This window comes from Ursus americanus, chromosome 10 (assembly GCF_024610735.1).
Source record: "Ursus americanus isolate L20-20 chromosome 10, mUrsAme1.1.p, whole genome shotgun sequence".
In the NCBI taxonomy this organism is placed as follows: domain Eukaryota; kingdom Metazoa; phylum Chordata; class Mammalia; order Carnivora; family Ursidae; genus Ursus; species Ursus americanus.
In genome coordinates, this window is record NC_142136.1 from 59,984,986 (window position 1) to 60,012,178 (window position 27,193).

General features: G+C 42.4%; 1 protein-coding gene across 6 annotated transcripts in view; it reads left to right on the forward strand.

Annotated features, from left to right (window-relative positions):
• The window catches only part of MRPS31 (mitochondrial ribosomal protein S31), a 59,641-nt gene extending 33,336 nt beyond the window's left edge, over window positions 1–26,305 (forward strand). For 2 of the 6 annotated variants that reach the window (XM_045796903.2, XM_045796900.2), the window contains one exon: window positions 387–9,039. In XM_045796903.2, the coding sequence (XP_045652859.1) occupies window positions 387–616 (230 nt within the window). In that variant the 3' untranslated portion in view covers window positions 617–9,039. Of the gene's footprint in view, window positions 1–386; window positions 9,040–9,841; window positions 11,590–23,634; window positions 23,749–25,860 lie in introns of those variants that run through there. The other 4 variants (XR_015725969.1, XM_045796902.2, XM_045796901.2 and 1 more) reach the window with 4 other exon arrangements.
• Window positions 26,306–27,193: the final 888 nt, after the last annotated feature.

Sequence of the window (27,193 nt, forward strand, 5' to 3'; positions counted from 1 at the left end):
TTTATTTATATGATTTTTTTTAAAGTGTAGTTTGTATAGTTTTCTTAGTGGTTCTTTAGAACTAAAGTTTTCATTAGCAGTAACTGCTGCTACACTTTGAACATTTATAATGTGCTAATTAAGCATTATAAGAGTTTTATAAGCTTTGTGTCTATGTAATCATTACAGAAACCCCATGGAGAAGGTTCTATTTTAATCCTCATTTTATACCTGAAAACTGATGCTCAGAGAAGTTAATTAATTTCCCAGTCACACAATTGTGAAATTGGTGGGCAAATCTAGGTCTAACTCCAAAGTTCATGGCTTTTACTAAAATACTCATTAGTGTTAATTTTATGATGGAGGTTTTACATCAAAATTGTAATGTATTTTATCTCATTTCCTAGGTTTTGATGATGATGGTTCAGAATTTCATGAACATGTATTTCTGGATAAACACCTGAAAGATTTTCCAAAACAAGGACCAATTCGCCACTTCATGGAACTGGTGACCTGTGGCCTTTCCAAAAACCCATACCTGAGTGTTAAACAGAAGATTGAACACATAGAGTGGTTTAGAAATTATTTTAATGAAAAACAAGACATTCTAAAAGAAAGTGGCATACAATTCAATTGAAGACCATGGAAATTTTTATTTCAAGCTGTTGGTGATGGATATTATAACTAAATAATTTTACTAGAAGTTTTCCTATATTGTATTAATTATTACATCTGATTTGAATGGTATAAATGTTAAATTGTTTAAAAGAATATAATGGTAACTGAAGAATATTCTTGCATGGAGAAAAGTTGTCAATATTCAGAGATTCAACTAGTAATTCTTAACAAGAAGAGTATCTTAGAATTAGTATTAAGTTTAAGACAATTTCCTCTAATCTTTTTCTTTTCAGTGACTATACTTCTCTGAAATATAATTATTAGCCACATATCTGATGACATCAGAGTGCTGTAACCGTTGAGATGATTTATAGACAGGTTCATATGCACTGCCTATATTTTACACATAATATACATATTTATAAATCTTTATATATTTTACCCTAAATTAACTACCCTTGTCTAAGTCTGGGTCACCAACGAGAAGTAACCTTGTAGAAATAAGCGGCTTATTCTAACCTCTCTAGTCCTTTAGGTCTTTGCGCCAAAGTTAGAACTGTTTATTTTCTATTACAGTGCTTAGCAATGTGACTTGAATTCATACAACTCAAAGGAATGAAGATTCTAAAAAACTCAAAACAGGAATTTAGCTTATAGTGGCTGTAGGCTAGTAATGTTTTAGGCCCCTGGCATAAGCAAATAAAAATCATATGAAGGAACCTACCATCAGCTCAGAATTCAAATTACAAAACACACAAGGAAATAAAACAGTGTGATTGGAAATGAGTAGAAGCAGACTCGTAAAACCTTAAAATACTGGGCTTGGGGCATCTGGGTGGCTCAGTCGATGAAGCATCTGACTCTTGATTTCAACTCAAGTCAGGATCTCGGGGTCATGAGATCAAGCCCTGTGTCCGGCTCTGCCCTGAGTGTGGAGGCTGCTTGCAATTCCCTCTCTCTCTCCCTCTCTCTCTCTCAAATAAATAAATGTTGGGCTTATCATATACTATGAACTATATGTAAGAGAGTAAAATATAGAGCAGGAGACAATAAACGTGACTAGATTTGGGAAAAATTTAGGGAGTGTAACAACAGATTAGACGGGAAAGGAGATCTAAAGAAATCCATATGGGGGCACTTGGGTGGCTCAGTCAATTAAGCATCCAACTCTTGATCTCAGCTTACGTCTTGATCTCAGGGTGGAGAGTGTTCAACCTATTTAAAAATACCTAGTGTGAAGCCTACTTAATCCATATGTAGTGCAGAGAAGAAAAGAGAAAAGAAGTACAAAAGAGCAGTAAAGATTGATACAAGAAGGTAACATTTGTTAGGCACCTGGCTGGCTCAGTTGGTAGAGCATGTGACTCGATCTCAGAGTCTTGAGTTCAAGCCCTGTGTTTGGCATGGAGAACTACTTAAAAGAAAAAAAAAATTTTTTAAAAGAAGATAGGGGCACCTGCGTGGCTCAGTTGTTAAGCGTCTGCCTTCGACTTAGGTCATGATTGCAGGGTCCTGGGATTGAGCCCTATGTCGGGCTCTCTGCTCCACTGGGAGCCTCGTTCTCCCTCTGCCTCTCCCCCTGTGTTCCCTCTCTTGCTGTCTGTCAAAATCTTTTAAAAAAACAATAAAAAGAAGATAACATTTGTACAATCAGATTTCCAGAAGGAGAGAAAAGAAGAAATGGGTCAGAAGCTATCTGTGGATACGTAATGGTTGAGGATTTTTTATGATTTATGAAAGACATCAATTCACAGACAGTAATCTCTTGATCATATGTAGAAACTGCACCCAACAACAACAAAATACATTCTTTACTCGTACATTGGGGCACCTAAACTTTTTTGAGTATTAGTTCACTTATTTTTATCATAGTTACTGATATAGTTGGTCTTATTTTTACTAGCTTTTTTTGGTGTATCCTTTGCATGCTTTGTTGCTTTCTTTTTGGTTATTTTTTCTCATGTCATACTAGTGAAAGAGGGGGACAAAACATAAAATATCTTAAAAATGAGGGTTAAGGGGCACCTGGGTAGCTCAGTCGGTTAAGCGTCTGCCTTCCGCTCAGGTCATGATCCCAGGGTCCTGGGATCGAGCCCTGCATCAGGCTCCCGGCTCAGCGGGGAGCCTGCTTCTCCTTCTCCCTCTGTCCCTCCCTGCCCCCACTCATGCTCACTCTTTGTCTCTCAAATAAATAAATAAAATCTTTTTAAAAAATGAGGGTTAAATACATTTGTCAGATTAAAGTAGTTGGCTAGCTGTAGACCATTACAATCCTAAAGATGTGCTTTAAACAAAAAGGACATAATCCCAGATTTAAGGTTTAAAGATTTTATTTGAGAGAGAGAGGGAGCATGAGCCGGGGGGAGGGACAGAGGAAGGGGAGAAGCCGACTCCTCGCTAAGCAGGAGCATGATTCAGGACGGGACCCTAGGACCCTGGGATCATGACCTGAGCTGAAGGCAGACGCTCAACTAACTGAGCCATCCAGGCACCCGATTTTTATTTATTGTTAAAGATTTTATTTATTTGAGAGATCACAAGCAGGGGGGAAGAGTAGAGGGAGAAGCAAACTCCCCATTGAGCAGGCAGCTGGACACGGGGCTCCATCCCCAGACCCTGGGATCATGACCTGAGCCAAAGGCAGATACTTAACCAACTGAGCCACGCAGGCGCCCAGGATGAATTTTTTAAAACATCAAGTGATAATGCTGTTTGTCAGAGGCACAGCTAAAACAATACCAGAAATTTGGAAGTAATGGGAAAAAATGGACAAGGTTTAATCCGGTTGTGGCTATATCCATATTAAAAAAACCAGTCTGAAAGACATTATTAGAGATTTTTTTTAATGATAATTTAATAACTTAAAAGAAATCAGATCTCTATTTTAAAAGTCTTCCCAGAAAGGGGCACCTGACTGGCTCAGTTGGTAGAGTGTGCAACTCTTGATCTCAGGGTGGTGAGTTCCAGCCCCATGTTGGGCGTGGAGGTAATTAAAAAACAACAACAAAAAAAAAAACTTCCCAGAAAGAAAGCAACAATTTCAGACTATTTCTCAGGAGAGTTTTAAGCATTCAGAAGGAATGTAATTCTAATCTTATACAAATTATTCTAAAGCTCAGAAAAAGAGCAAACAAACCCCAAATTAATTTCAAGAGACTAGAATTGACAAAGGTTAATTGTAATCATGAAGGCACATTTGAAAAATGCAAAACAACATGGCAAACTAAATCCAGCAATGAATAGGAAAGAAACCATAGTCAAATTGAGTTTAGTCCTAGAATGCAGGGGAGGTTTAACAATGGAGAAAAGATAATAAAGAATGCAGGGGTGCCCGAGTGGCTCAGTTGGTTAAACTTCTGACTCTTGGTTTTGGCTCAGGTCAGGGTCGTGAGATTGAGCCCCACGTGGGAGCCTTTTTAAGATTCTCTCCCTCCCACTCTGCTTCTCCCACCACGCTAGTGCATGCATGCTCGCTCTCTCTCAAAACAACAACAACAAAAAAGGCAGAAAAAAGTTCTGATAAAGTTCAGTAGCCATTTATAATAATTTTATGATAATTTAAAAAATCTTAGTAGAGCTCCCTTAACTAAATGGCATAATAAATAAGCCTTAAATAAATGGCATTTACAAAAACCTATAGCAACATCTTACTTTGGTGAATCATGATGCCATTTCCTTTAAGATGATAAGTAGACCACATTTCAACATTATACTGGTGGGTGGCCGGTGGAGACATGCCTGGGTTAAGCATCTGACTCTTGGTTCTAGCTCAGGTAATGATCTCGGGGTCATGAGATTGAGCCCCACATGGGCTCCGTGCTCAGCACCAGTTGGCTAGGGATTCTCCCCCTCTCACTCTCCCCCCCCCCCGGCTCCTCCCCTCGCTCATGCACGCGTGCCCATGTTCTCTCTCTTGCTCTTAAATGAATAAAATCTTTAAAAAGGGGCGCCTATGTGGCTCAGTCGGTTAAGCATCTGCCTGTAGCTCAGGGCATGATCTCAGAGTCCTGGGATCGAGCCCCACATCAGGCTCCCAGCTCAATGGGGAGTCTGCTTCTCCCTCTTTCCGCTCATGCTCTCTTTCTCTCTGTCTCTCTCAAATAAGTAAATAAAAATCTTAAAAAAAAATTATACTGAGGGCTTAACTTATGTAGTGTAGCAAGAAAAAATATATATGAAAACTATTAGGATTAGAAATTCATCCTAAAGTAATCTTCAGTGAATCACACCCTCTCACTGAGTATGAACAGAAGCTGAGATTTGCTTCTAGCAAATAGAATATGGCAAAGGTGATGGGGTAGTCACTCCCTCAACTGAGTCATGCTCTATGAAAAGTGATGAAATTAGTCCCTCTTGTGATTACATTACATGATGTAAGACTCCTTGTTAGCCAACTGGGTGAGAATTCTACTGGCTTTGAAGAAGCTGCCATGTCTTGAAAAGACCTATGAATGGGCCATGTGACAGGGAACTGCAGGATCCCCAGGAGCTGAAAGCAACTCCTGTGTGAGAGGCTGCAGCAAAATGGGGAATTTAGTTCTACGGCTTCAAATAACTGAATTCTACCACCAACCCTGGAAGAGGACCCCAAGCTCTGGAAAGTCACAGAGCCTAGCAGACTCCTTGATTGCAACCCTGTGAGACCTTGAAGAGGGGACCCATTAAGTGACCCATAGAAGCTGGGAGATAATGTGCGTGCTGTTTTAAGCCACAAGGTTTGAGGTTATCTGTTAGACCCCAGAAGAAAACTGATACAGAAAAGGAGAAACAAAATGGTCATTATTAGAGTCTATGATTTGTAGGAAAAAAATAATCTACGAATTATAAGAATAGGAGAATTGAGCAAGGTTGCAACTGCATTTCTATACACCAGTGACAGATAAAAGATGATTTATAAGATACTGTTCATCGTAGCATCAAAAATATAAATGAACGAAATCTTAATGAAAGATATTTAGGATGTTTGTGAAGAAAACCTCTTAAAACTTTAATGAAACGTAGTAAGTAATAAAAAATAATGAAAAATGGGACACCTGGCTGGCTCAGTCAGTAGAGCATGGGACTCTTGATCTGAGGGTCGGGAGTTTGAGCCCCACGTTGCCTACTTAATTTAAATAATAATAATAATAGTAGTAAAAAAGATATAAGTAAGTAGATGGATAAAAAGTTCATAGATAGGAGGCGCCTGGGTGGCTCAGTCGTTAAGCGTCTGCCTTCGGCTCAGGGCGTGATCCCGGGGTTCTGGGATCAAGCCCCGCAGTGTTCTGGGATCGAGCCCTGCATCAGTCTTCTCTGCTGGGAGCCTGTTTCTTCCTCTCCCACTCCCCCTGTTCGTGTTCCCTCTCTCGCTGGCTGTCTCTCTGTCAAATAAATAAATAAAAATCTTTAAAAAAATTAAATTAAAAAATTTTAAAAAGTTCATAGATAAGAAGACTCAATATTATAAAGATTTGATTCTTTCCAAATTTATCTACAGATTTAATGCAATTTCATTCAGAGTCCCAACAAGGTTTTCCATAGAGGTTCACAAATTTATGATACAATTATAGGGGGAAGCAACCAAGAGCCAAAATGCTCTTGAAAAAAAGAACACAAGATGAAGTGAGGGAGTTGCCCTCCATTTGTAAGCTATCAAGACTTACCACAAAACTATAATTGCTAGACAGCAGGACATTGCTCACAGGGATAGCTAAATAAATTTGTGGACTAGAATAGAGAACACAGAAATAGAGCCAACAGTTAATGGAAACTAGATGCATGACAAAGTTGGCACTGCTGGTCAATGGGAAAAGGGGAGCTATTCCACAAATGGTGTTAGGACAATGGGTTATCCTTATGAAGGAAAAGAGGGGATTCTTTACTTCACGCTATACAAAAAAAAAAAAAAAATCCAACTCAATTATTCAATGAGAAAGATAAAATTCAAAACATTTAAAACAGGGGCGCCTGGGTGGCTCAGTCTTTGAGCGTCTGCCTTTGGCTCAGGGCGTTATCCCAGCGTTATGGGATCGAGCCCCACATCGGGCTCCTCTGCTGGGAGCCTGCTTCTTCCTCTCCCACTCCCCCTGCTTGTGTTCCCTCTCTCGCTGGCTGTCTCTCTCTCTGTCAAATAAATAAATAAAATCTTTAAAAAAAACATTTAAAACAAAAATATCTGTACAGCTCTGGCATAGACAAGGATTTAAAATATCAAAAAGCACAATCTCTAAGGAAAAGATTCATAAATTTAACTGTTAAAATTTAGAACTTTTAATTTAAAAAGGCAGTGCCAAGAGTGCAAAGATAAGCATCCAACATGAAGATAAATGCTTTACATATAATCACCAAATAATTTGTATAGAATATAGAAAGAACTCCTAAAAATCAAATACAGGGAAATAAACCAACCAACTCTAAGAATATAGTTAAAAGACAAAGACAGGCATTTCATTTCATAGGAGAAAATATATGAATAGCTAATAAATATATGAAAGAATGTTCAGGGAAATGCAAAATAAAACCATATTGTGATAACATTTGTATACTCTTTAGATGGGTGAAAAATTAAAAGGTATTATCATTTATACACTGTTGGTGAATGTAAACTGGCAACCACTTTTGGAATTACGTAATTATATATTTATAATACATAATACACATAATATAAATATATAGCATAATTACACATGTAACATTTAATTATACGTTTACACAGATGTAAATGTACATATAAGTATATAATATAAATACATATAATTTTGCATATATAAATATTTTTTATGTATATAATTATAGAACCTTATAAAAAATCAATCCTGCTCCTGGAGTATACGCCCAAAGAAACCGTTGCAGATATGTGCTGAGAGGCATGCATAAAACTGTTTAAAACAGGGGCACCTGGCTGGCTCTCTCAATAGAGCGTGTGACACTTGATCTCAAGGTTGTGAGTTCAAGCCCTGCACTGGGCATAGAGGTTACTTAAAAAAAAAAAAAAAAACTGTTCAAAGTAGTAAAAATCAGGGGAGAAATTGCCCATCACCCAGAGAACTGATAAATTGTGGCTTATTTATGCAATGCAACACTCTGCCCAAGTGAAAATCATTCCAGTGGAGCTTTACACATCAACACAGATGATTCCAGAAACACTGTTGCATGGAAGATAAGTTGCAGAAGAATGCATGTAATATAGTACTAGGTCCGTAAAATTCAAAAGCCAAGTTTTGAATATATTGCCTTGAGCTATAAGTTTGGTGAAAGTGGAAGAAAAGCACGGGAATGATGAACACACGCTGTATTTCAGGAGAGATGGCATGTGGTTGAGGAGGGACACGAGGGCTTCAATAATTCTAATGCTGTCTGAAGTTGGATGGTAGGTTCCCAGGTGGTCATTTTATCATCATGCTTTAAATTATTTATATTATTTATATTTACATCATATTGCAGATACTCTTTTGTACATAACAGTATTTCATACTATTTTAGGGAATGAATAGAAATGGATAAAGAATTGGAAGACAGGCAGAGCTTAGCCATAGTTTCGACAAATGATAGAGATGACATGTCCACAGCGGAGATCATGATGTTAAAAACATCCTTTATCTGGCCATTTACAGACTTGATTTTAAACAGTGTATTTGTGGGGCACCTGGGTGGCTCAGTCGGTTAAGCGCCTGCCTGCAGCTCAGGTCATGATCCCGGAGTCCCCCATCAGGGCTCCCTGCTCAGCAGGGAGTCTGCTTCTCCCTCTGCTCTCACCGCACTCGTGCTCTCTCTCATGTGCTGTCTCTCATATAAATAAATAAAATCTTTTAAAAAATGTATTTGTTATCCTTAGATTCTTGGTTCTAAAGAATGTGTTATCTTTAGATTCTTGCCTTGTTACCATTCTTAAAATTGATCTAAATTTCCTTGGAGTAATCAGCCTTAAGTTATGCAAATAATGACAACAAAATCCTCTTAATCCCAAAGTTGCTTTTAAAATCCATGCATTTATACATGTATGCAAATTGACTATTAAATTAGGAAGATTTCACTCTAAGTAACAGAGTCATAAGGGGCTGAAGCAAACCTGCTTTCTAAAATATATTAATTCAAGGACTAAGCAAGTTCTGAAAAGTGAATAATTTACTGTGTCTCTTAGTATCTCCTTGAACCAGAATACTGGTAAAGGTGGCAGAGAAGGGGAAGTAGCTTGTATTAGGAAAGGCAAACAGCTGCTGGAGTATGCTTGTGCTTTAGAACCTCTTAAACAAATCCTATTTGCTGCACAAGAATGGAAGGACTAACGTTTTCCAAGATCTCAGTAGCATCTTTCTGGAGAAGGAAATATGGGTGCTCCGGTCGAATGTAGTACAGAATGTGAAAACACTAAGTCACGATCTCTGGCACAGTACCGTACCCCTGAAAGGGAGCATTTCATATATCTGAGAGTGGTTTACCTTTACCAATTTTTTTTTTTTTTTTGAGAGAGAGCAGGAAGCAGGTGGGGTGGGGAACGCAGAGAGGGAGACAGAATCTTAAGCAGGCTCCACACCCAGCGCAGAGTCCAACATGGGGCTTGATGTCACGACCCTGCGATTGTGACCTGAGCCGAAATCAAGAGTCGGTCGCTTAACCGACAGAGCCCCCCAGGTGCCCTACCTTTACCGATTTTACTTGTGACAATCTTAATGCACCTGTCGTGCTTTCAGATGGAAAGCAACAGCTGGTCTGCCACATGCTGTACTGTTTACTGAACAGTTCAGAGGGCAAGGAAGCAAAGAGAAATGCTCTCAGAGTTTCTTGGCTTGCCGGCTCCGGAATCATTGCCAATTCCACAGTGCCCTTCCTGTATTTTTCTCTCCTTTCTTTGGTTTTCTTCTCTGCTGCCAAGTCCGAAGTTTTGGTTCAGATCCCTGCTATGTCAGTAGGAGCTGTGATCCTGAGAACAGGGCTTAAGGTCTCAGCCTGTTTCCTCCTTTGTGAACGGTGCTTAGAATTCCTTTCTTGGGGGGCCTGTGTTAGACCCGAATGAGGCAGTGTAGCTTACAGTGACTGGCACGTACTACGGACTTCAGAAATAATGTCCTTTGCAGAAAGGAAGGTGGGGGGGGGGATGGGGTAACTGGGTGATGGGAATTTAAGAGGGCACGTGATATGATGAGCGTTGGGTGTTATATTCAATTAATGAATCACTGAACATTACATCAAAGACTAATGATACCTTGGCTGATTGAATTAAAAAAAAATAATAATGTCCTTTATCTTTCTGTGTACTCCTTCCCAGGCCCCCGATGTCAGAAAGGACGTTCCATGAGTCATTTTTTTCACCGTCCAACATGCATTTGGGAATGGCCCCTGGCTCCTTCCACGGTTCCAGATCCAGTTACCATTACCTTCAGTCACTGAAACAGTACGCTTGATTTTATTTATGATGTCCTCATCCTCCGAGATGCATACATAGTCTCATCACCACTGTCACCACTGTGTAGAGGACTCTTGCTTTCGCAGGTGGACAAGGGGACAGGCAAGTGTTGGGATGGAAGGGATTTCTCTGTGGTGGCTGGAGCTCAGTCCTGTACCTGATAGCTCCGGGCTCACCCCTGATGAGAGGGGGCCTGGCTCTGTCCTGGTGGCCAGATGCCCTTTATTCTATTTTTTATTTTTTTAAAAGATTTTATACATTTACTTTACAGAGAGAGACACAGCAAGAGAGGGGACACAGCAGGGGGAGTGGGAGAGGGAGAAGCAGGCTTCCCGCTGGGCAGGGAGCCCGATGTGGGGCTCGATCCCAGGAACCTGGGATCACAACCCGAGCTGAAGGCAGACGCTTAAGGACTGAGCCACCCAGGCCCCCTGGCAGATGCCCTTTAAATGAACGTCTTTTCCTGTGGCCTGCCTCAGCGTCTCTTTGGGTACCCCAAGGATGTAGAATAAAAGTAAATTGCCCCGATCAACCAATGATAATGATCAACCCCTGTGACCCCTTTCCCAGCACGTGAAGGGTTTTCACAGCCGTCACTCACGGGCTGGTAAGCATGTCCTGAGCTGTGCCATGTGCAGAGCCTCGGCCAGGCACCAGAGTGTAGACACACACATGGGTGAGGCTCTCCCTGGCCTGGACGGGTCCTCTGAAAAGTCACTTCCCAAGAAAGCCTCCTCTCCCTGCTGTGTTAAGTAGTTTCTCCCTGCTTATTGTCTAACACAGAACTCTGTTTACTTCCTTTACGACATTCCCTATCCTGATCTCCTGAAGGGGAGAGACGGTGTCAGCTTCTGTCGCCTTGTGAGATCCTGTGCTCCAGAACGAGCATGTCGGCAGGCCCCAGAGAGGCGCTTAAGAACGCCGGGTGATGGAGGAGAGGAATGGATGAAGGACACAAGCTCACGGAAGAGAGAAAAAGATTCCATTGCTTGTAGCGTGATGGATGCCAAGGCCAGGAAATGGGTTCAGGGTGTACAAGACAAGCAGTTAGTCAGACGGCGCGCCTGCTGAGTGTTAACTTCCCACAGGCACAGAGCTGTCTCAGGCCACACCGTCGGTGAGCAGCTGGGTAGATCTGCCGAAATCTGGGGGCAGAATTTGGAGGGCTATCTACTCACAAAGAGAGATAAGCCGTGTTATCCAAAGTCAGCTTTATTCATCATAAACGTCATAGTCCGGTCTCCATATGCCATACTCTCCTTTGTAATTTTTTTTTTCTTTTTTGGAAGAGAGAGAGAGAGAGAGCGAGGGGAGGGGCAGAGGGAAAGGAAGAGAGAGAAATCTCAAGCAGACTCCCCGCTGAGCATGGAGCCCAATGAGGGGCTCGATCCCACGGCCCTGAGATCATGACCTGGGCAGAAATCGAGAGTCAGATGCTTAACTGACTGAACCACCCAGGTGCCCCTCCATATGCCATACTTCTTATCGTTTATCTCATGAGCGGTTCAGAACCTGGGGAGGGAAGAGGCACACTGTTTGTTGTCCTCTTCCATACTCTTTAAATGAAGGATCCACTTCTGTTATCCTTTTGTATCCTTTTTTTTTTTTTTCAGCTTTTGTTTATTGATTTGACAGACAGCGAGCAGGGGCAGAAGCAGAGGAAAAGGGAGAAGCAGACTCCCGGCTGAGCAGGAACCACCCCCCCCCCCCCGCCCCATGAGGGACTTGATCCCAGGATTCTGGGATCATGACCTGAACTAAAGGCAGATGCTTAACCGACTGAGCCACCCAGACGCCCCTTGTCTGCTCTTTTTATCACTTAAATAAATAGATCAAACTGACATGATGGTATTTGAGGAATGTACTATTGTGCTCTTTTGGAAGAGGAAACGAAAGAGGTGAATGCCTTACATTGTCTACTCACAGAATTAGAACTCCCAGTCTTTGTGGTTGTCACAAAATGGTAAACGGCCAAAAATAGAATAAAAATTCTTTCATAATTCTCTTCCTGGGATTCAGCATATTAGTATGATGAAATATAACAGGTCTGAAAGTCAAGATATAAAATGCTGCAGAATGTAAAATATGAGATATCACAATAGTCAAAAGGTGGACACAATCCAAATGTGTCAACAGATGACCGGATAAACAAAAGGTGACAGAGTGGGGCGCCTGGGTGGCTCAGTCGTTAAGCGTCTGCCTTCGGCTTAGGGCGTGATCCCGGCGTTCTGGGATCGAGCCCCACATCAGGCTCCTCCGCTATGAGCCTGCTTCTTCCTCTCCCACTCCCCCTGCTTGTGTTCCCTCTCTCGCTGGCTGTCTCTATCTCTGTCAAATAAATAAATAAAATCTTTAAAAAACAAAACCAAAAGGTGATAGATACACACAGTGGAATAGTATTTAGTCGTAAGGAGGAATGACGTTCTGACGCAGGCGACCGCCTGGACGAACCCTGAGGGTCTTATGCTCAGTGACGTGAGCCAGACACAAACGGTCCCCTATTGCTTGATGCCACTTACATGATGTACCTAGAACAGCGAATGAATTGTGGTTGTCAGGGGATGCTGTGGGAAGGGAGTAGAGAGTCATTATGTAACGGGTGTAGAGTTTTTGTTCTAGAAGATAAACAGCATGCTGGGGAAGGATAGTGGTAATAGCTGTGCAACAGTGCGAATGTACTTAATACCACTGAGCCAGGCACTTACAATGGTTAAGTGTTAGATCTTATGTAAATATTACTACAATAAAAAACCTGTTATGATAAAGTACAGACCAGGACTATAATAAAGCTACTCTCGGGGCACCTGGGGGGCTCAGTCGGTTAAGCGTCTGCCTTCGGCTCAGGTCATGAGCCCGGGGTCCTGGGATCAAGCCCTGCATCCAGCTCCCTGCTCATCGGGGAGCCTGCTTCTCTCTCTCCCTCTGCTCCTCGCTCCTGCTCGTGCTTTCTCTCTCGCTCTGTCTCTCAAATAAATAAATAAAATCTTTTTTAAAAAATAAAAAATAAAATAAAATCTTTGAAAAAAATAAAATCTTTGAAAACAAACAACAGATACTCCAACCATTTGAAGGAGGAATGCTCTGTTCTCAAGCCACAGAGGACCCCACCATCACATCCCAGAAAAGAGCGCGCGTCCGCTAAGGGTGCAGGAAAGGGGAACGGGTGTGGCCCGGTGGCTGAGGTCAGTGGAGGCAGTGCGCTGTGCGTTCTCCTCTATGCGTCATTACCTTCCTCTTTATCAGGGTTAGTGCCATCCTGGCCCCGCCGACAGGGTCCTTCTCAGCTGACCCGCCCGGTGCTACGTGCCTCACATGTATTATCTCACTGAAGCTTTGGAGCACCCTCCGAGGCATTATTCCCACGTACGAGAATTTAATACATTTCCAAACGCTGCCAATCAGTGATGCAGCCAGGATTTAAACCCTGGATCGCACCTCCAAAAACCAAGTATGTTTCTCATACCCCCCCGGAGGAGATTTTAGGAACAACTCTTATCTGGCTCATCTGGAGTAAAGGGAGTAGGAATTTCTTCCTTAGGGTTTAGTGAGCTGTGCCAACGGCAGGATGGCAAACATAGGAACTTTGGAGCGATAGTTAATGTTTAGATGAAAAATCATTAAAGAGTTTAAGGAGCGGAATTAACGATGCAATCAGAGAGTTCCTGGAGGCTCATTTGGTAGGACTATTTGAGAATGATTGAGGGGGGAAATATTCAAGGCAGAAACCTCACCGAGCAAATGCCACAGCGGCCACAATAAAAAAAGAACTTTAAAAATGGGATGGTAAGGGAGAAACAGCAACTGGAGAGAAAAGTGTTTTCCAGTGTCATTATGGGCATAAGGAAAATTGTTCTTTCAGACTCTAGGTCAGCTTGTAATAATCCAGAGATGAATGACTTAGGCCACTGATTCCTCTGACTTGGAGTATGTCTCTGTCCCCTATCCCGTCACCAAGAGAGATCAGAGAAAGAAAATAAAAGGTAGGAGCCGGTGTGCCGCCCTTCTAGCTGCTGAAAAACGCTTGCACAGGAAGGGAGTCTGAAATGTCCTAAAACGAACTTTCTGATTTAGGTAGATTGAGTTTCACCAGGTGAAAGTAGCTCGCCGCTCTTCGTTACTGTGTAAAATCAAGAGATTTCAATGAGAGTAAGATCTTAAAAAAGAGAGACCTTTTTAATTAAACTTTATGAGCTATTAAAAATTAAGACTCTGATGACCTCTGCCAAGCAAATAGACTTTGGCTAATGTGTTGACGCGTTGGGCCACAAACTGGCATTTACAGTCTTTGGTGACTTCTATACCCAAAGCCGTTGGCCTCACGTGGAAGTCCAGGCCATGCCGAGTTAGGAATTAGGAAGTAGGAAGAAGCATGAGATTCCCCAACCGAGAAAGACAGATATCTTTTTCTAATTCTCTCACTGTATGGGTGTGGAAAATGGAGGCCCAGAGGGAGAAAGTTGCCGTGATTTTACAGTTCATTCACGGCAGAGCCGAGACACGAACCTCAGACCCCAGATCAGGGTCCCTTCCACTGTGTCATATTTCTTTTTTACACAAATTAATATTTAAGCTGGTAAGAGTTATTTTCTGAATGAATGACAGGGAACTCAATAAACTCATAAGTTCTAAGAAAAGAAATATAATGCAAATTGGTTTTTTTTTAAATTTATTTATTTGACACAGAGAGAGAGAGTGCGAGCAGGGGGAGCTGCAGGCAGAGGGAGAGGGAGATGCGGGGCTCGATCCCAGAGCCCTGGGATCATGACCTGAGCCGAAGGCAAACGCTTAACCAACTGAGCCACCCAGGTGCCCCTAATGCAAATTGTTCTTAAAACATGACAGCATTTTGTGAAAGCACATGGTTTAGGTGAAGAATAGTCCAGGGGCGCCTGGGTGGTGCAGTCATTAAGCGTCTGCCTTCAGCTCAGGGCATGATCCTGGCGTTCTGGGATCGAGCCCCGCATGAGGCTCCTCCACTGGGAACCTCCTGCTTCCTCTCCCACTCCCCCTGCTTGTGTTCCCTCTCTCGCTGGCTGTCTCTCTCTCTGTCAAATAAATAAATAAAATCTTAAAAATAAATAAATAAATAAATAAATAAATAAATAAATAAATAAATAATAAAGAATAGTCCAGTATTTGGGGAAATTCTGAATAATATTCAAATCCTCTGTATAGCCATGCTCAGAAGGATGTGTTTTTTTTTTTTAAAGATTTTTTATTTCTTTATTCGACAGAGATAGAGACAGCCAGCGAGAGAGGGAACACAAGCAGGGGGAGTGGGAGAGGAAGAAGCAGGCTCATAGTGTAGGAGCCTGATGTGGGGCTCGATCCCATAACGCCGGGATCACGCCCTGAGCCGAAGGCAGATGCTTAACCTCTGTGCCACCCAGGCGCCCCAGAAGGATGTGTTTTTAAACATGTACTATGAAAATCACTCTTCAGATGAAGCTTATTCTTATTTTTAAACAATATTTTTATTTTTATTGAGGCACCTGGGTGGCTCAGTTGGTTAAGCATCTGACTTTGGCTCAGGTCATGATCTTGGAGTCCTGGGATCCAGCCCCATATTGGGTTCCTTGCTCAGTGGGGAGTCTGCTTGTCCCTTTCCCTCTGCCCCCTCCCCCACACATGTGCACATGCGAGTGTGCGTGTGTGCTCTCTCTCTCTTTCTCTCACTCAAGTAAGTGAACAAAATCTTAAAATTTGGAGCACCTGGGTGGCTCAGTTGGTTAAGCATCTGCCTTCAGCTCAGGTCATGAACTCAGGGTCCTGGGATTGAGTCGCGCATCAGGCTCCCTGCTCAGCGGGGAGTCTGCTTCTCCCTCTGCCCCTGCTGCTTCTCCTGCTTGTGCTCTCTCCCTCCCTCTCTCGCTTTCAAGTAAATAAATAAAATCTTTTAAAAAAATCTTAAAATTTTTTTACATTTTTATTTATTTCTGAAATAATTGTAGACCTACAGAAAAGTTGTAAAAATAATATAGAGTTTACATATAGTTTCATCCAGCTTCCTACCAATGGTAAAAAATTTACATAACCGTAATTCATGATCAAAATGGACATTGATCCAATACCACCAATTAAACTACAGACTGTATTCGGGTTTCACCATTTTCCCCCTTGGTGTTCTTTTTGTGTTCTAGCCTAGAACCCAAGGTCCCACATTGCATTTAGTTCCTGTCTCCTTAGTCTCCTCTGACTCGTGCTAGTTTCTCAGTCTTTGCTTCCATGTACTTTTTTGAGGAGTACTGGCCAGCTATTTCTTGAATGTCCTTCAGTTGAGTTTGGCCAATGTTTTTCTCATGGTTAGACTGAGGTTGCAGGCTTGAGACAAGGATACCCCAGAGGTGAAGTGCTCTTCTCACTATTTCATATTAGGGGTACAGGATGTCAACATGACTTACTCTTAGTGAAGTTTGATTACTTGGTTAAGGCGGTATCTGCCTGGTTTCTTAACTGTAAAGTTACCATTTTCCCCTTTGTAATGATAACTACCTTGGAGAAGTACTTGGAGACAGTGCTAACATCCGTCTTCTCAAACTCTTGCCTGTTGATTGTTACATCCGTTGGTGAATCTTGCCTGCAGCAAGATGTTGTAATGCGGATTTTGTATTTTCCTCATTCCTTCTACATTTATAAGTTACAATTCTTCCGAAGGAAGAGTTGTCCTTCTCCCCCACATTTATTTATTCAATCATTTATTTATGTCGGTACAGACTTATGGATATTTGTTTTATTCCATGGCTTATAATCTAATACTATTATTACTTTTTAGAGGAGGGGAGGGGCAGAGAGAGAGAGAGAGAATCTTAAGCAGGCTCCCCGCTGAGCGCAGAGCCCAACATGGGGCTCGATCTCATGACCCTGAGAACGTGACCTGAGCTGACATCAAGAGATGCTTAACTGACGGAAGCCACCCAGGCGCCCTAACACTATTATTATTTATTTGTTGCTCAAGTTGTTCCACCTTTAGCCTTTGGAAGCTTTTTCAGGTTGGCTCTTGTGTCCTTCTGACATGCTCCCGTCTTTTTAGAGTATTTCCTTGTAGTCTGGTACTGCAAGATGCTCCAGGCTTATCTTGTCCCTGCCCCAGCCTGGAATCAATCATTTTTTCAGAAACCTTGGTTTCTCTTATGGGAGACTAACAGTTAGAAACCAAGATGTGCAATCAGGTGGAAGCTTATTCTCTGATGATGATAAACCTTACATATCAGAAAATTTACCAGTATAGTATGACGCAGTATCTTCAGTAATAATTCTGAGACAGAGTGGCCAAATATATATGAATTAGCTTTAAAGTGCTTTAAAATGTTCTGCTTGCTCCGAGAGATGCTTTGGGCATGAATGCCATTTATATCAAAGTCAAGAAAGTGTTTTTCCTTCCAAAAATGATCCTTTATTCTTTAGTAGGAAGATTAACTTTCTTCTTTTCAGTCACATCGCCTTCTATCCATCATGTCAAAGTTATTACATCTTACATTGTATTTATTTTTAAAGATTTTATTAATTTATTTGAGACAGAGAGAGAGCAAGGGGTGGGGAAGGGCAGAGGGAGAGGGAGAAGCAGGCTTCCGCTGAGCAGGGAGCCTGATGCAGGATTTGATCCCAGGACCCTGGGATCATGACCTGAGCAGAAGGCAGACGCTTAACCAACTGAGCCACCTAGGGTCCCCATTACATCTTACATTTTAAATAAGAGAATAGTAAAATGTTCAATCTCATCGATAATCAAAGATATGCAAAGTTAGCAATGAGATTATTGCCATGTTATGAAAATATTAACAAATATGGAAAAGATTGATACTATCCAGTATTGTCAAGAGCATGAGAAACCAGGGCCTCTGTGGACTCTCTTGAGAGCAGCTGGTAGTATTGATTGACATGATAAACGTGCGTCTGTCTTAGCAGCTTCACTTCTAGAAATGGATCTATCAGAGATGTGAGTACAAGGATAAAAAGATGTGTGTGTGTGTGTGTGTGTGTGTGTGTGTGTGTGTGTGTGTGTGTCTGCATTGCTGGGATTGATGAAAAACTGGAGAGACAACTTAAATGTCCATCAAGTGAGGGCTGGTTCCATACTTAGAACTGCTGTAATGTGCAGCTGCAGAGACTTGTGGAAGGCTTCTAGAAGACTGCGGAAGTTGTGAACTAAAGAATGAATAGGGGGCACCTGGCTGGCTCAGTTGGAGGAGTATATGACTCTCGAATTCAGGGTTGTAAGTTCGAGCCCCACGTTGGGTGTAAAGATTACTTAAAAATAAAATCTTAAAAAAAAAAAAGAATGAGTGGGAATAAGCCATGTGGTGTGTGTGTGTGTGTTTTGGGAGTGAGGGGAGGACATTCAAGAAGAAACTATAACACCTAGGGTGGCCTTGAGGCAGGAAAGAAGGTGTGTTGAAGACTCGAGGATTAAGATAGAGTGATAGGGAGAGTAGCTTCAGAAGGGACTGCAGAAGGCAGGGATGGGTGGTGCAGAGTCTCAAAAGGCATGTTGGGCTTCCTGCCAAGGACAGTGCATAGCACAGAGTCCCTCACAGTTTAGCCCATAGGTCCCCCACTGTGGACCACGGATGCGAGTTCACTCTGATCACAAGTCAATCTTTTATTTCATGCTGCTTCCAGAGATCTCCTCGGCCCCTCCTTATGCACACAGCTTTCCTCTTGTCATTGCAGCTGCCATATTGGATTGCCATCATCTATTCATGTGTCAATCTCTCCATCTTCACTGTGAGCTCCTTGCAGCTTTTTTTATTTTTGCATCTTCATGTTTAGCACAGACTGATGTTTAATAAACAGCTGTTGAATTAATGAAATACAGTTGACCCTTAAACAACCCGGGTTTAAACTGTGTGGGTCCACTTATACACGGATTTTTTTGATAAATACAGTATTTTTCCCCCTTATAATTTTCTTTTCTCCCTCCCCCACTTCTTCCTTCCTTCCTTCCTTCCTTCCTTCCTTCCTTCCTTCCTTCCTTCCTTTTTTTTTTTTTTTTAGTAAGCTTTATGCCATGGGGCTTGAACTCACAGCCCAGAGGTCAAGAGTCGCATGATCAGTTGACTGAGCCAACCAGGTGCCTTCCCCCTTTTTTTTTCTTTCTTATGATTTTCTTTCTTTCTTTCTTTTTTTAAAAGATTTTATTTATTTGTCAGAGAGAGAGTGAGAGAGAGAGCGCACAAGCAGGGAGAGCAGCAGAGGGAGAGGGAGAAGCAGGCTCCCTGTCTGAGCAGGGAGCCCAATGTGGGGCTCAATCCCAGGAGCCTGGTATCATGACATGAGCCGAAGGCAGACGCTTAACTGACTGAGCCACCCAGGCATCCCTCTTATGATTTTCTTAATCCAATTTTCCTTTCTCTAGTTTACTTTATTCTAAGAACATTTACTGTATCTATATAACATAGAAAATATGTGCTAACGAACTGATTATGTTATTGATAAGGCTTCTGGTCAGCAGGAGGTTATCAGTAAGTTTTTGGGAAGTCAAAAGTTATATGTGGATTTTCTTTTCTTTCTTTCTTTTTTTTTTTAAGGGGGCCCAATGCGGGGCTTGAACTCAGGACCCTGAGATCAAGACCTGAGCTGAGATCAAGAGCCAGAGGCTTAACTGACTGAGCCACCCAGGCACCCCAAAAGGTTATAAGTGGATTTTCAATTGTACCAGGCTGGCACCCCTAAACCCCAGGTTGTTCAAGAGTTAACTGTATTCAACTATTTACCATTGGAATAGGGTTTTTTTTTTCAATATATATTTTTTTAATGCAGGGCTCAAATTCATGACCATGAGATGAAGACCTGAGCTGAGATCAAGAGTTGGACGTTTAACAGACTGAGCCACCCAGGCGGCCCTGGGATAGGGTCTTAACCTGAGGTCCAGGGTCTTATTGAGAGAAGAGGTGTGTCTGGGCTAGAGTTCAGGGTGGGGGACTGTCTGTGAACCCAGATAGGAAAAAGTATCCTATTGCCACTCATATCCCGTGGAAAATTAGCATTTCCTTCCATTATAATTGTGCACATCATAACACAGTCATATTAGCCATATTATGACTTTGTCACCCATGGAAGTCATAACTATTTTCGTATCACATTAGAACATTGTTGCAGATATCTCAAAACATAATTTGTGTTCATTACTATTTGAAAATTACAGTAATTATTAGACCCGCCACTAGATATTATTATTTAATGTGTCAATAAAGTAATAACTCTTATTATTATATCACATTTCAAAAATATTTTGATAACTGTATTTCAATGTAATTAGCTCTTTTATACTCCCATATATTTTATTTTATGCATTTAAAAACATTATTCAAGGGGGCGCCTGGGTAGCGTAGTCGTTAAGCGTCTGCCTTCGGCTCAGGGCGTGATCCCGGCGTTCCGGGATTGAGTCCCACATCGGGCTCCTCTGCTGGGAGCCTGCTTCTTCCTCTCCCACTCCCCTGCTGTGTTCCCTCTCTCGCTGGCTGTCTGTCACATAAATAAATAAATAAAATCTTAAAAAAAAAAAAAACATTATTCAGGGGCGCCCAGTTGGCTCAGTAGGTTAAGCACCTGCCTTCAGCTCAGGTCATGATCCCAGGGTGCTGGGATCCAGCCCCAAGTCAGGCTCCCTGCTCTGCAGAGAGCCTGCTTCTCCCTCCGCTTCTGCCTCTCTCCCTCTCATGAATAAATAAATAAAATCGTTGAAAAAAAAACCCAACATTATTCTGAGAGGAAGTCTACAGGTTTCTCTAAAATGTCCATGAGACAAGTGGTTAAGAACCCTCCTCTGAGAGTGTAGCATATACAAAATTGATACCACACTCTCTGTGGTAAAGTATTGTAATGGAAATTGCAGGTGTCGCACCCAACTCCCTTTCTGTCAAACAGGTACCACTATTTTTTTAAAGATTTAATTAATTAATTAATTTGAGAGAGAGAGAGTGCACACGTGTGTGCAAGCATGAGTGGGGAGGAGGGAGAGCGAGGGGGAAAGAATCCTAAGCAGACTCCCCGCTGAGCACAGGGCCAACATGGGGCTTGAACCCACAACCTTGAGATCATGACCTGAGCTGAAACAAAGAGTCCAATGCTTAATCGACTGAGCCACCCAGGTGCCCCAAACAGGTACCATTTTTACTCTCCCCATCCCCCACCACGGGGCATTCTGGTCTCCTTCCCCTCTCTCCAGTTGGACGAACTCCTTGTTCACATGCTTTCGATTCTTACTTCAATAAGAATGACTATTAAATATAAATAGCCAGCCTGACCTCTCTCTGAGCCCTAATCATGTAGTAACAATTGTCTGTATTTTTTGTTGCACCCAACATTATCTCGAGTTCTCCATGTTTCTCTACAAATTAACTCTTTTCCCTAATAATTCTCTTCTCTTGTGCTCCCGAGAGCAGAATGCAACGTATCAGCTTGGAGTGCTCTAAGTTTCTGCTGGTTGGGCAACAAAGCACATTAACTCTCCTAGACCTCTGAGTTTCACGGAGTCCCATTGTCAGTAGGATGATTTACTTAAAACTACTTTAATATTCACGGTGTGATGTATGTGTGTATAAACTAACTTCAAGCTACACCCCAGAGGCTGTGCGCATTGGAAGTACCCTAATTAGGAACCCACACTCTAGGGGGGATTAGTTAGCATGTGAAGTACCCTAATCAGAAATTCATTCCTTGAGTAGTTACACAAGCACTTCAAATCCATTATTGATTTACAAATGAAATGATATGATGCCTGGGATTTGCTTCAAAATAATCCAGGAGGAGGGCCAAATAGGTAAGGGTGTGGATTGAAACAGGATAGACTTCGAATTGGTAGTTGTTGAAACTGGTGATGGGTAACGTGGGGATGGCTCATTAACATGACACATATCTTGTATATATTTGAAACTTTTCATAATAAAAACTTGAAATACGTCATAATTGCCACCTATACTAGAGTTTCTGTCTCAAGATAACAAACTGAACACATGCCATCTACCTTCCTTCCTGAACGCTCACTAAAATGGCTGTAAAGGGATTTTTCCTTAAAAAAAAAAAAGAGGCCCAAGCGCATGAAGTTGGACAGAATAGAAGAAAAGAGGAAACCATTTTGGGGGCTGGGTGGACAGTGGGTGAGTGACAAAGGATGAGCCGACCAAGGAAATGGGACCAACCTGTTTTATGTTATGGAATCTACCCCCAGCCCCCAGTCTGCGGTCGACGGCACCAGAGGGTAGAAGGCAATAGGTAAAAAAAGAAGATTGACTGAAACTCAGGTTAAGAAGAAGCAGGTGGGGCGCCTGGCTGGCTCAGTCTGTGGAGCATGTGACTCTTGGTCTTGGAGTCATGAATTTGAGTCCCACATCGAGGGTAGAGTTTACTTAAAACACACACACACACACACACACACACACACACACACACACACACACACAAGGATCTAGAAGCCTGTCTCACCTACCCTACTCGCCAAACACTGGAGATGTGTTCCAGAGAGGGTAAAACAGAAGGATGGGGCTGGGAGATACCAGGCTCTGATAGGAGGTATTTACTAATAACAGGGAGATTAAATGAAAACTCTCTAAAGGTCTCGATCTCTCCTCTGAAGATATTGAGTTGCTTCTTGTGTTATCATTTTCACCTTCCTGAAGAGGTCTTGCCTGGGAGCTCTTCACCTGCTCTGGGCTGGTTGCCCCCCGCACATGCCGAATACCTGCCACCCCAGGATCTCTTGTTGCCTTTTCCTAAGGGTACCTCTCTCCCATGTTGCTTATACTTCTTCTCATATTGCTTACATCTTCCTCTTGCTTAGTCGGCTTTATCTTTTGCTGAAGCACATCCTCCGATAGCTTTCTGAGAAAGAGAGTATTGGTTAGTTCTTGCTATAATGTGCTCTATACCAACCAACCACAAACCTTGCATGGGCACCAGCCTTCGGCTTGGGGACTAGATTCAGCTCGGCTTCCTTTAAGCTAGTAATCCCAAGTGGTTATGAGAATACCTGGGATGCTCGTTAAAAAACGCTTATTCCTGGGGCCCAGCCCGGACTATCTTTTTCTTTTTAAGATTTTATTTATTTATTTGCGAGAGAGAGAGAGCGAGCGAGCGGGGGTGGGGGGAGCAGAGAGGGAGAAGCAGACTCTGCGCTGAGCATGCAGCCCCATGCGGGGCTTGATCCCACAACCCTGAGATCAGGACCTGAGCCAAAATCAAGAGTCAGACGCTTATCCGACTGAGCCACCCAGGTGCCCCTAGCCCAGGCTTTCTGATCAGAGCCTCTGAGGGTAGGAACCTGGAAATTTGTTGAATAAATTCTGCCATCTGGGAAGTATGAGAAACATACCTATGGATGTTGGTTCCCTAAACTCAAGTCTTTAGATGTGTCCCGGGTAGGCAGGAAGCAGCTGGGGAGTTTGACAAAAATACGAATGATGCTGAAAAGAAAAAAAAATACAAATGCTGTTGATTCAGCCCCAAAGATTCTGACTTCAGAGGAGCTGACTCAAGTCTTGGGAATCTGAAGTTTTAACAGTCCTCCCTCCCCAAGGTGATTCTGGAATGCAGCCAGGAGCCAGGGGACCAATGCCTTAGCAGACAACTCTACCAGTTAATTCAGCTGCTTGTATCTTTCATCACTTTCCATTGATATTGACCTTTACGATGTTCAAGATACTTCCTGTTATTTGCAGATCTACTGGGGGAGATAAAGGTGACTAAGTTATGATCCCTAGCTACGACAGCTGCAGTCTGGAGTGAAAGACAGGCATAAAACAATTCGCTAGAAGACAATGCGAATCGGAGGTCAGTATATTTTAACCCAGTAACCCCGTGTATTTATTGAGTGCCCATTTTTGTGCTAGGTACTGTGTAGTTGAACACTTGACACTCTTCCAAATCCATATATGAATTCTGGGGACATGGGCTTTTTAATTTGTTTTGTTTTATTTTGATGGTGGTTTAATTGCGAAATTGAATTCTGGTTCTGACGTTGTGTCCTCTGTTTTTGGGAAATCACCTGATTTATTCTATTTTACTGCAGGTGATATATGGAAATATCAGGGCATTTACTTAACTCATATGAAATGTTACCGCCCCACTCAGAGGATATTTGGGAATGTGTGTGACAGGAGGATGGTTTTTGATTTTTATTTGTCACCATGACTATAAGGGGACAGTGGTGTTACTAGGGGCCACGACTGCTAAGTAAACACCTTGTAATACACAGGACAGTCTGGCATGTTGAAGAACTGCCCTAAATGCCAATATTGCCCCTGCTGAGATACAGTGGTAGCATATTTCTTTTAATTTTACATTTTTATTTATTTTTCCTAAGAAAACTCTAAGCCCAACATGGGGCTTGAGCTCATGACCCCAAGATCAAGAGTCACATGCTCTACAGACTGAGCTAGCCACGTGCCTCGCAGGTCCTTCTTCTTGATGTCCTCACTTGGGGGACACTGATAGCTCAACCCCAGGTATGCGGGACTGCCCAGCCTCCTTTCCCAGTCATGCATCCAGCACAGGAGGAGAAAGGACCAAACCCCTGATCGCTCTCTCTCTCAGTCCTCATCACCTTTGCAAACACCAGCTCAGCGTACTCAAGTCTGTAAAATCATCTTATAATCTATAACCAAGAGTGGGCTAAATCCAGATTTGGGTAGGAGGGGCTCCCCTAACAGAAACATAATTTACTGGAGCATAGTCCTATAAGAAGATAATAACAGAACACTTTGCATCTCTTCCTGAAGCACCATAATCCTGTGGTCCCCAAAACAAGGAAGATGAATTTGCTTCTATGTGCATAACTAAAAGAGCCCAAAATAGATTACATAATTTCTCCAGAGTGATCGTTTTTTTGAAAGCACAGTGTTGATAAGCTGCCTTCTTTTTTTTTTTTTTTTTTAAAGATTTTTATGTATTTGAGAGAGAGAGCAGGAGCAGGGGCAGAGGGAGAGGGACAAGAAGACTCCCTGCTGAGCAGGGAGCCCAATGGGCTCGATGCTGGGCTCGATGCTAGGCTCAATCCTGGGCTGGATCCTGGGACCGTGGGATCATGACTTGAGCTGAAGGCAGACTCCTAACCACTGAGCCACCCAGGCACCCCTGTTGATAAGCTTCTCTTCAAAAATCTCTCCTCCCAAAGCCTTCCATAGCCTTGCATTGATTAAATGACAAAGATTTTTATCTTTCCATGTGCTGTTCCATGTTTGGAGCACCACCCCCTTCTCTAATTGAGAAACACCATTTCCAAAAAACACAGCTTCACAGTGGCTGCTGGGCGCTTCCCTTCCAGGATCTCCCTACAGAGCTGGCCCTGGTCTCCCCCTTGCTCCAAGGGACGGGGCGACCCAGCCTCAAGGCAGCACACCACACTTAGGTCACCAACACAGGAAGCCTGGCTCCGTGATGAGCTGTGTCATTGTGCATAAATTATTTACCACCTTGTGCCTTCGTTTCCTCATTTGACAGTGATTGTAAAACTGTCCCTAGCCCGTAGGATTGTTGTGATATGCTGTCTGAGTAAAGGCACATAGTAAGCATGAACTGAATGCTTATCCACGCATCTCCACTGTAGCCTTAAACATTGGGTAAGTAGGCTTCAGTGAATTTCTTGTTGAAACACTACGTAATCCTAGGTTTTCTGTAAGTTAATGGTGGGATTTAGCATAAAGAAAATCAGGGCAGATGGTAGGTACACTTGTCGTGAGCAGAGCATAATGTGTAAACTTGCTGAATCATTATGCTATCCACCTAAAACTAATGTCACATTGGGGGTCAACTATATTCAGATTAAAAAAGAAGAAGAAAGAAAAGGAAAAGCAGAAGAAAGTCAGGACAACTGCTTTTTACATCAGGGTTTCCAACTTTCCCTACCTGTAGGAGTTGTGCTATTTATTTATTTATTTATTTGACAGGGAGAGAGAGAGAAAGATCACGCGCACACAAGCAGGGGGGAGTGGCGGAAGGAGACGCTTAACCGACTGAGCCACCCAGGCATCCCAGGAGCTGCACTTTTAAAGCACATTCGAGACTTCATAAGCCATAATTTGTTCGCGGTGATGCTCTATTTTTACTCTTTCTTCGAGCTAGGTATTTTAGTCAAACTATGGAATGCAATGAGTATGAGCTCCTTCATGAGAATGATCTGTATCTTAATAGGCTTGCTTATTAAAAACAAAAACAAAAACAAAAACACATTCATCCTGTCCCTTCCCTTCCCCTTGAACATGAGCTGAGATGTACCAGTTGCGTCAAATTTATTAAGTGCTTCTGACTTTATGAGAAATAAACCCTGGAGATGAGCATGGATTTCCAAGTTGTCTAGTTCCTGTGAAATTATAATGGGTAGGTTTGGTTTTAGAAGAACTGTCAGTTAAGGCAGTTTTTCCCCCTACAGTATGACTAATAATGGTAGTTATTAACATTGAAGCCAAAATACCTAGAATTAAGATTTTGGCAGAACACGCTGAGACATTCCACAGTTTTGGACATTTAAGTATATGCCTCGATGAAATGTTCACTTCTTACTTCACAGATTTTAAGAGCAAGAGGTAGAAATAAGTGACAGAAATAAAAGTAATATGACAAATGTACCTCCAATGCTCTCCTCCAGTGAATTTTAAAATTAAAATTAGGATAGGGATAAAAAGCCTGAGAAGAGCAGGTCTAAAGGATTTGCAAACAGCTCAGAACATCCTTGAGGAGCTAACAGAAGAGATTTTCAGGCGATTTAAGTTTCCTGGGAAGCTCTGCTCAGTGTGAGGATATAATACTTTGAGAGTGTTTTTTTCATGGCAGGGCTAATCTTTCAGATCTGGCACAAGGTTGTAAGTGAAATGGTTTCACTTGGCATGTTTTTGACATGAATCTATCTCTAGTTTCCCTCTGGTTTTGCCAAAACAGGCCCACCCATCAACGACTGGAGTGGAAACCCTTGTACTGGAGTGTCTCCCCCCACGGAACCCTGGGACCCACCACTGCTGATCAGGCATCACTGGGCTGTGGCCTGCTGCGTGGACGCTCCCGTGCATGTCCTCCTCTTCCTTCTGGCTGAGAGTGCATGCAGAGCTCGAGGCCATATGGGCTCCTTCTTGCCCTAGTTGGCTGTACATTCCATCCAAATGCAATGAGAAAAAGTAGTTTCTGTGTGCAAATCTTGTTGTGAAATGATTTTACTGTCTAAAGCAGGGCTTGCTTGATTAAGGACAAAAATCTTTCTCCACATTTAATTAAAAGTCCTTCTCGTTC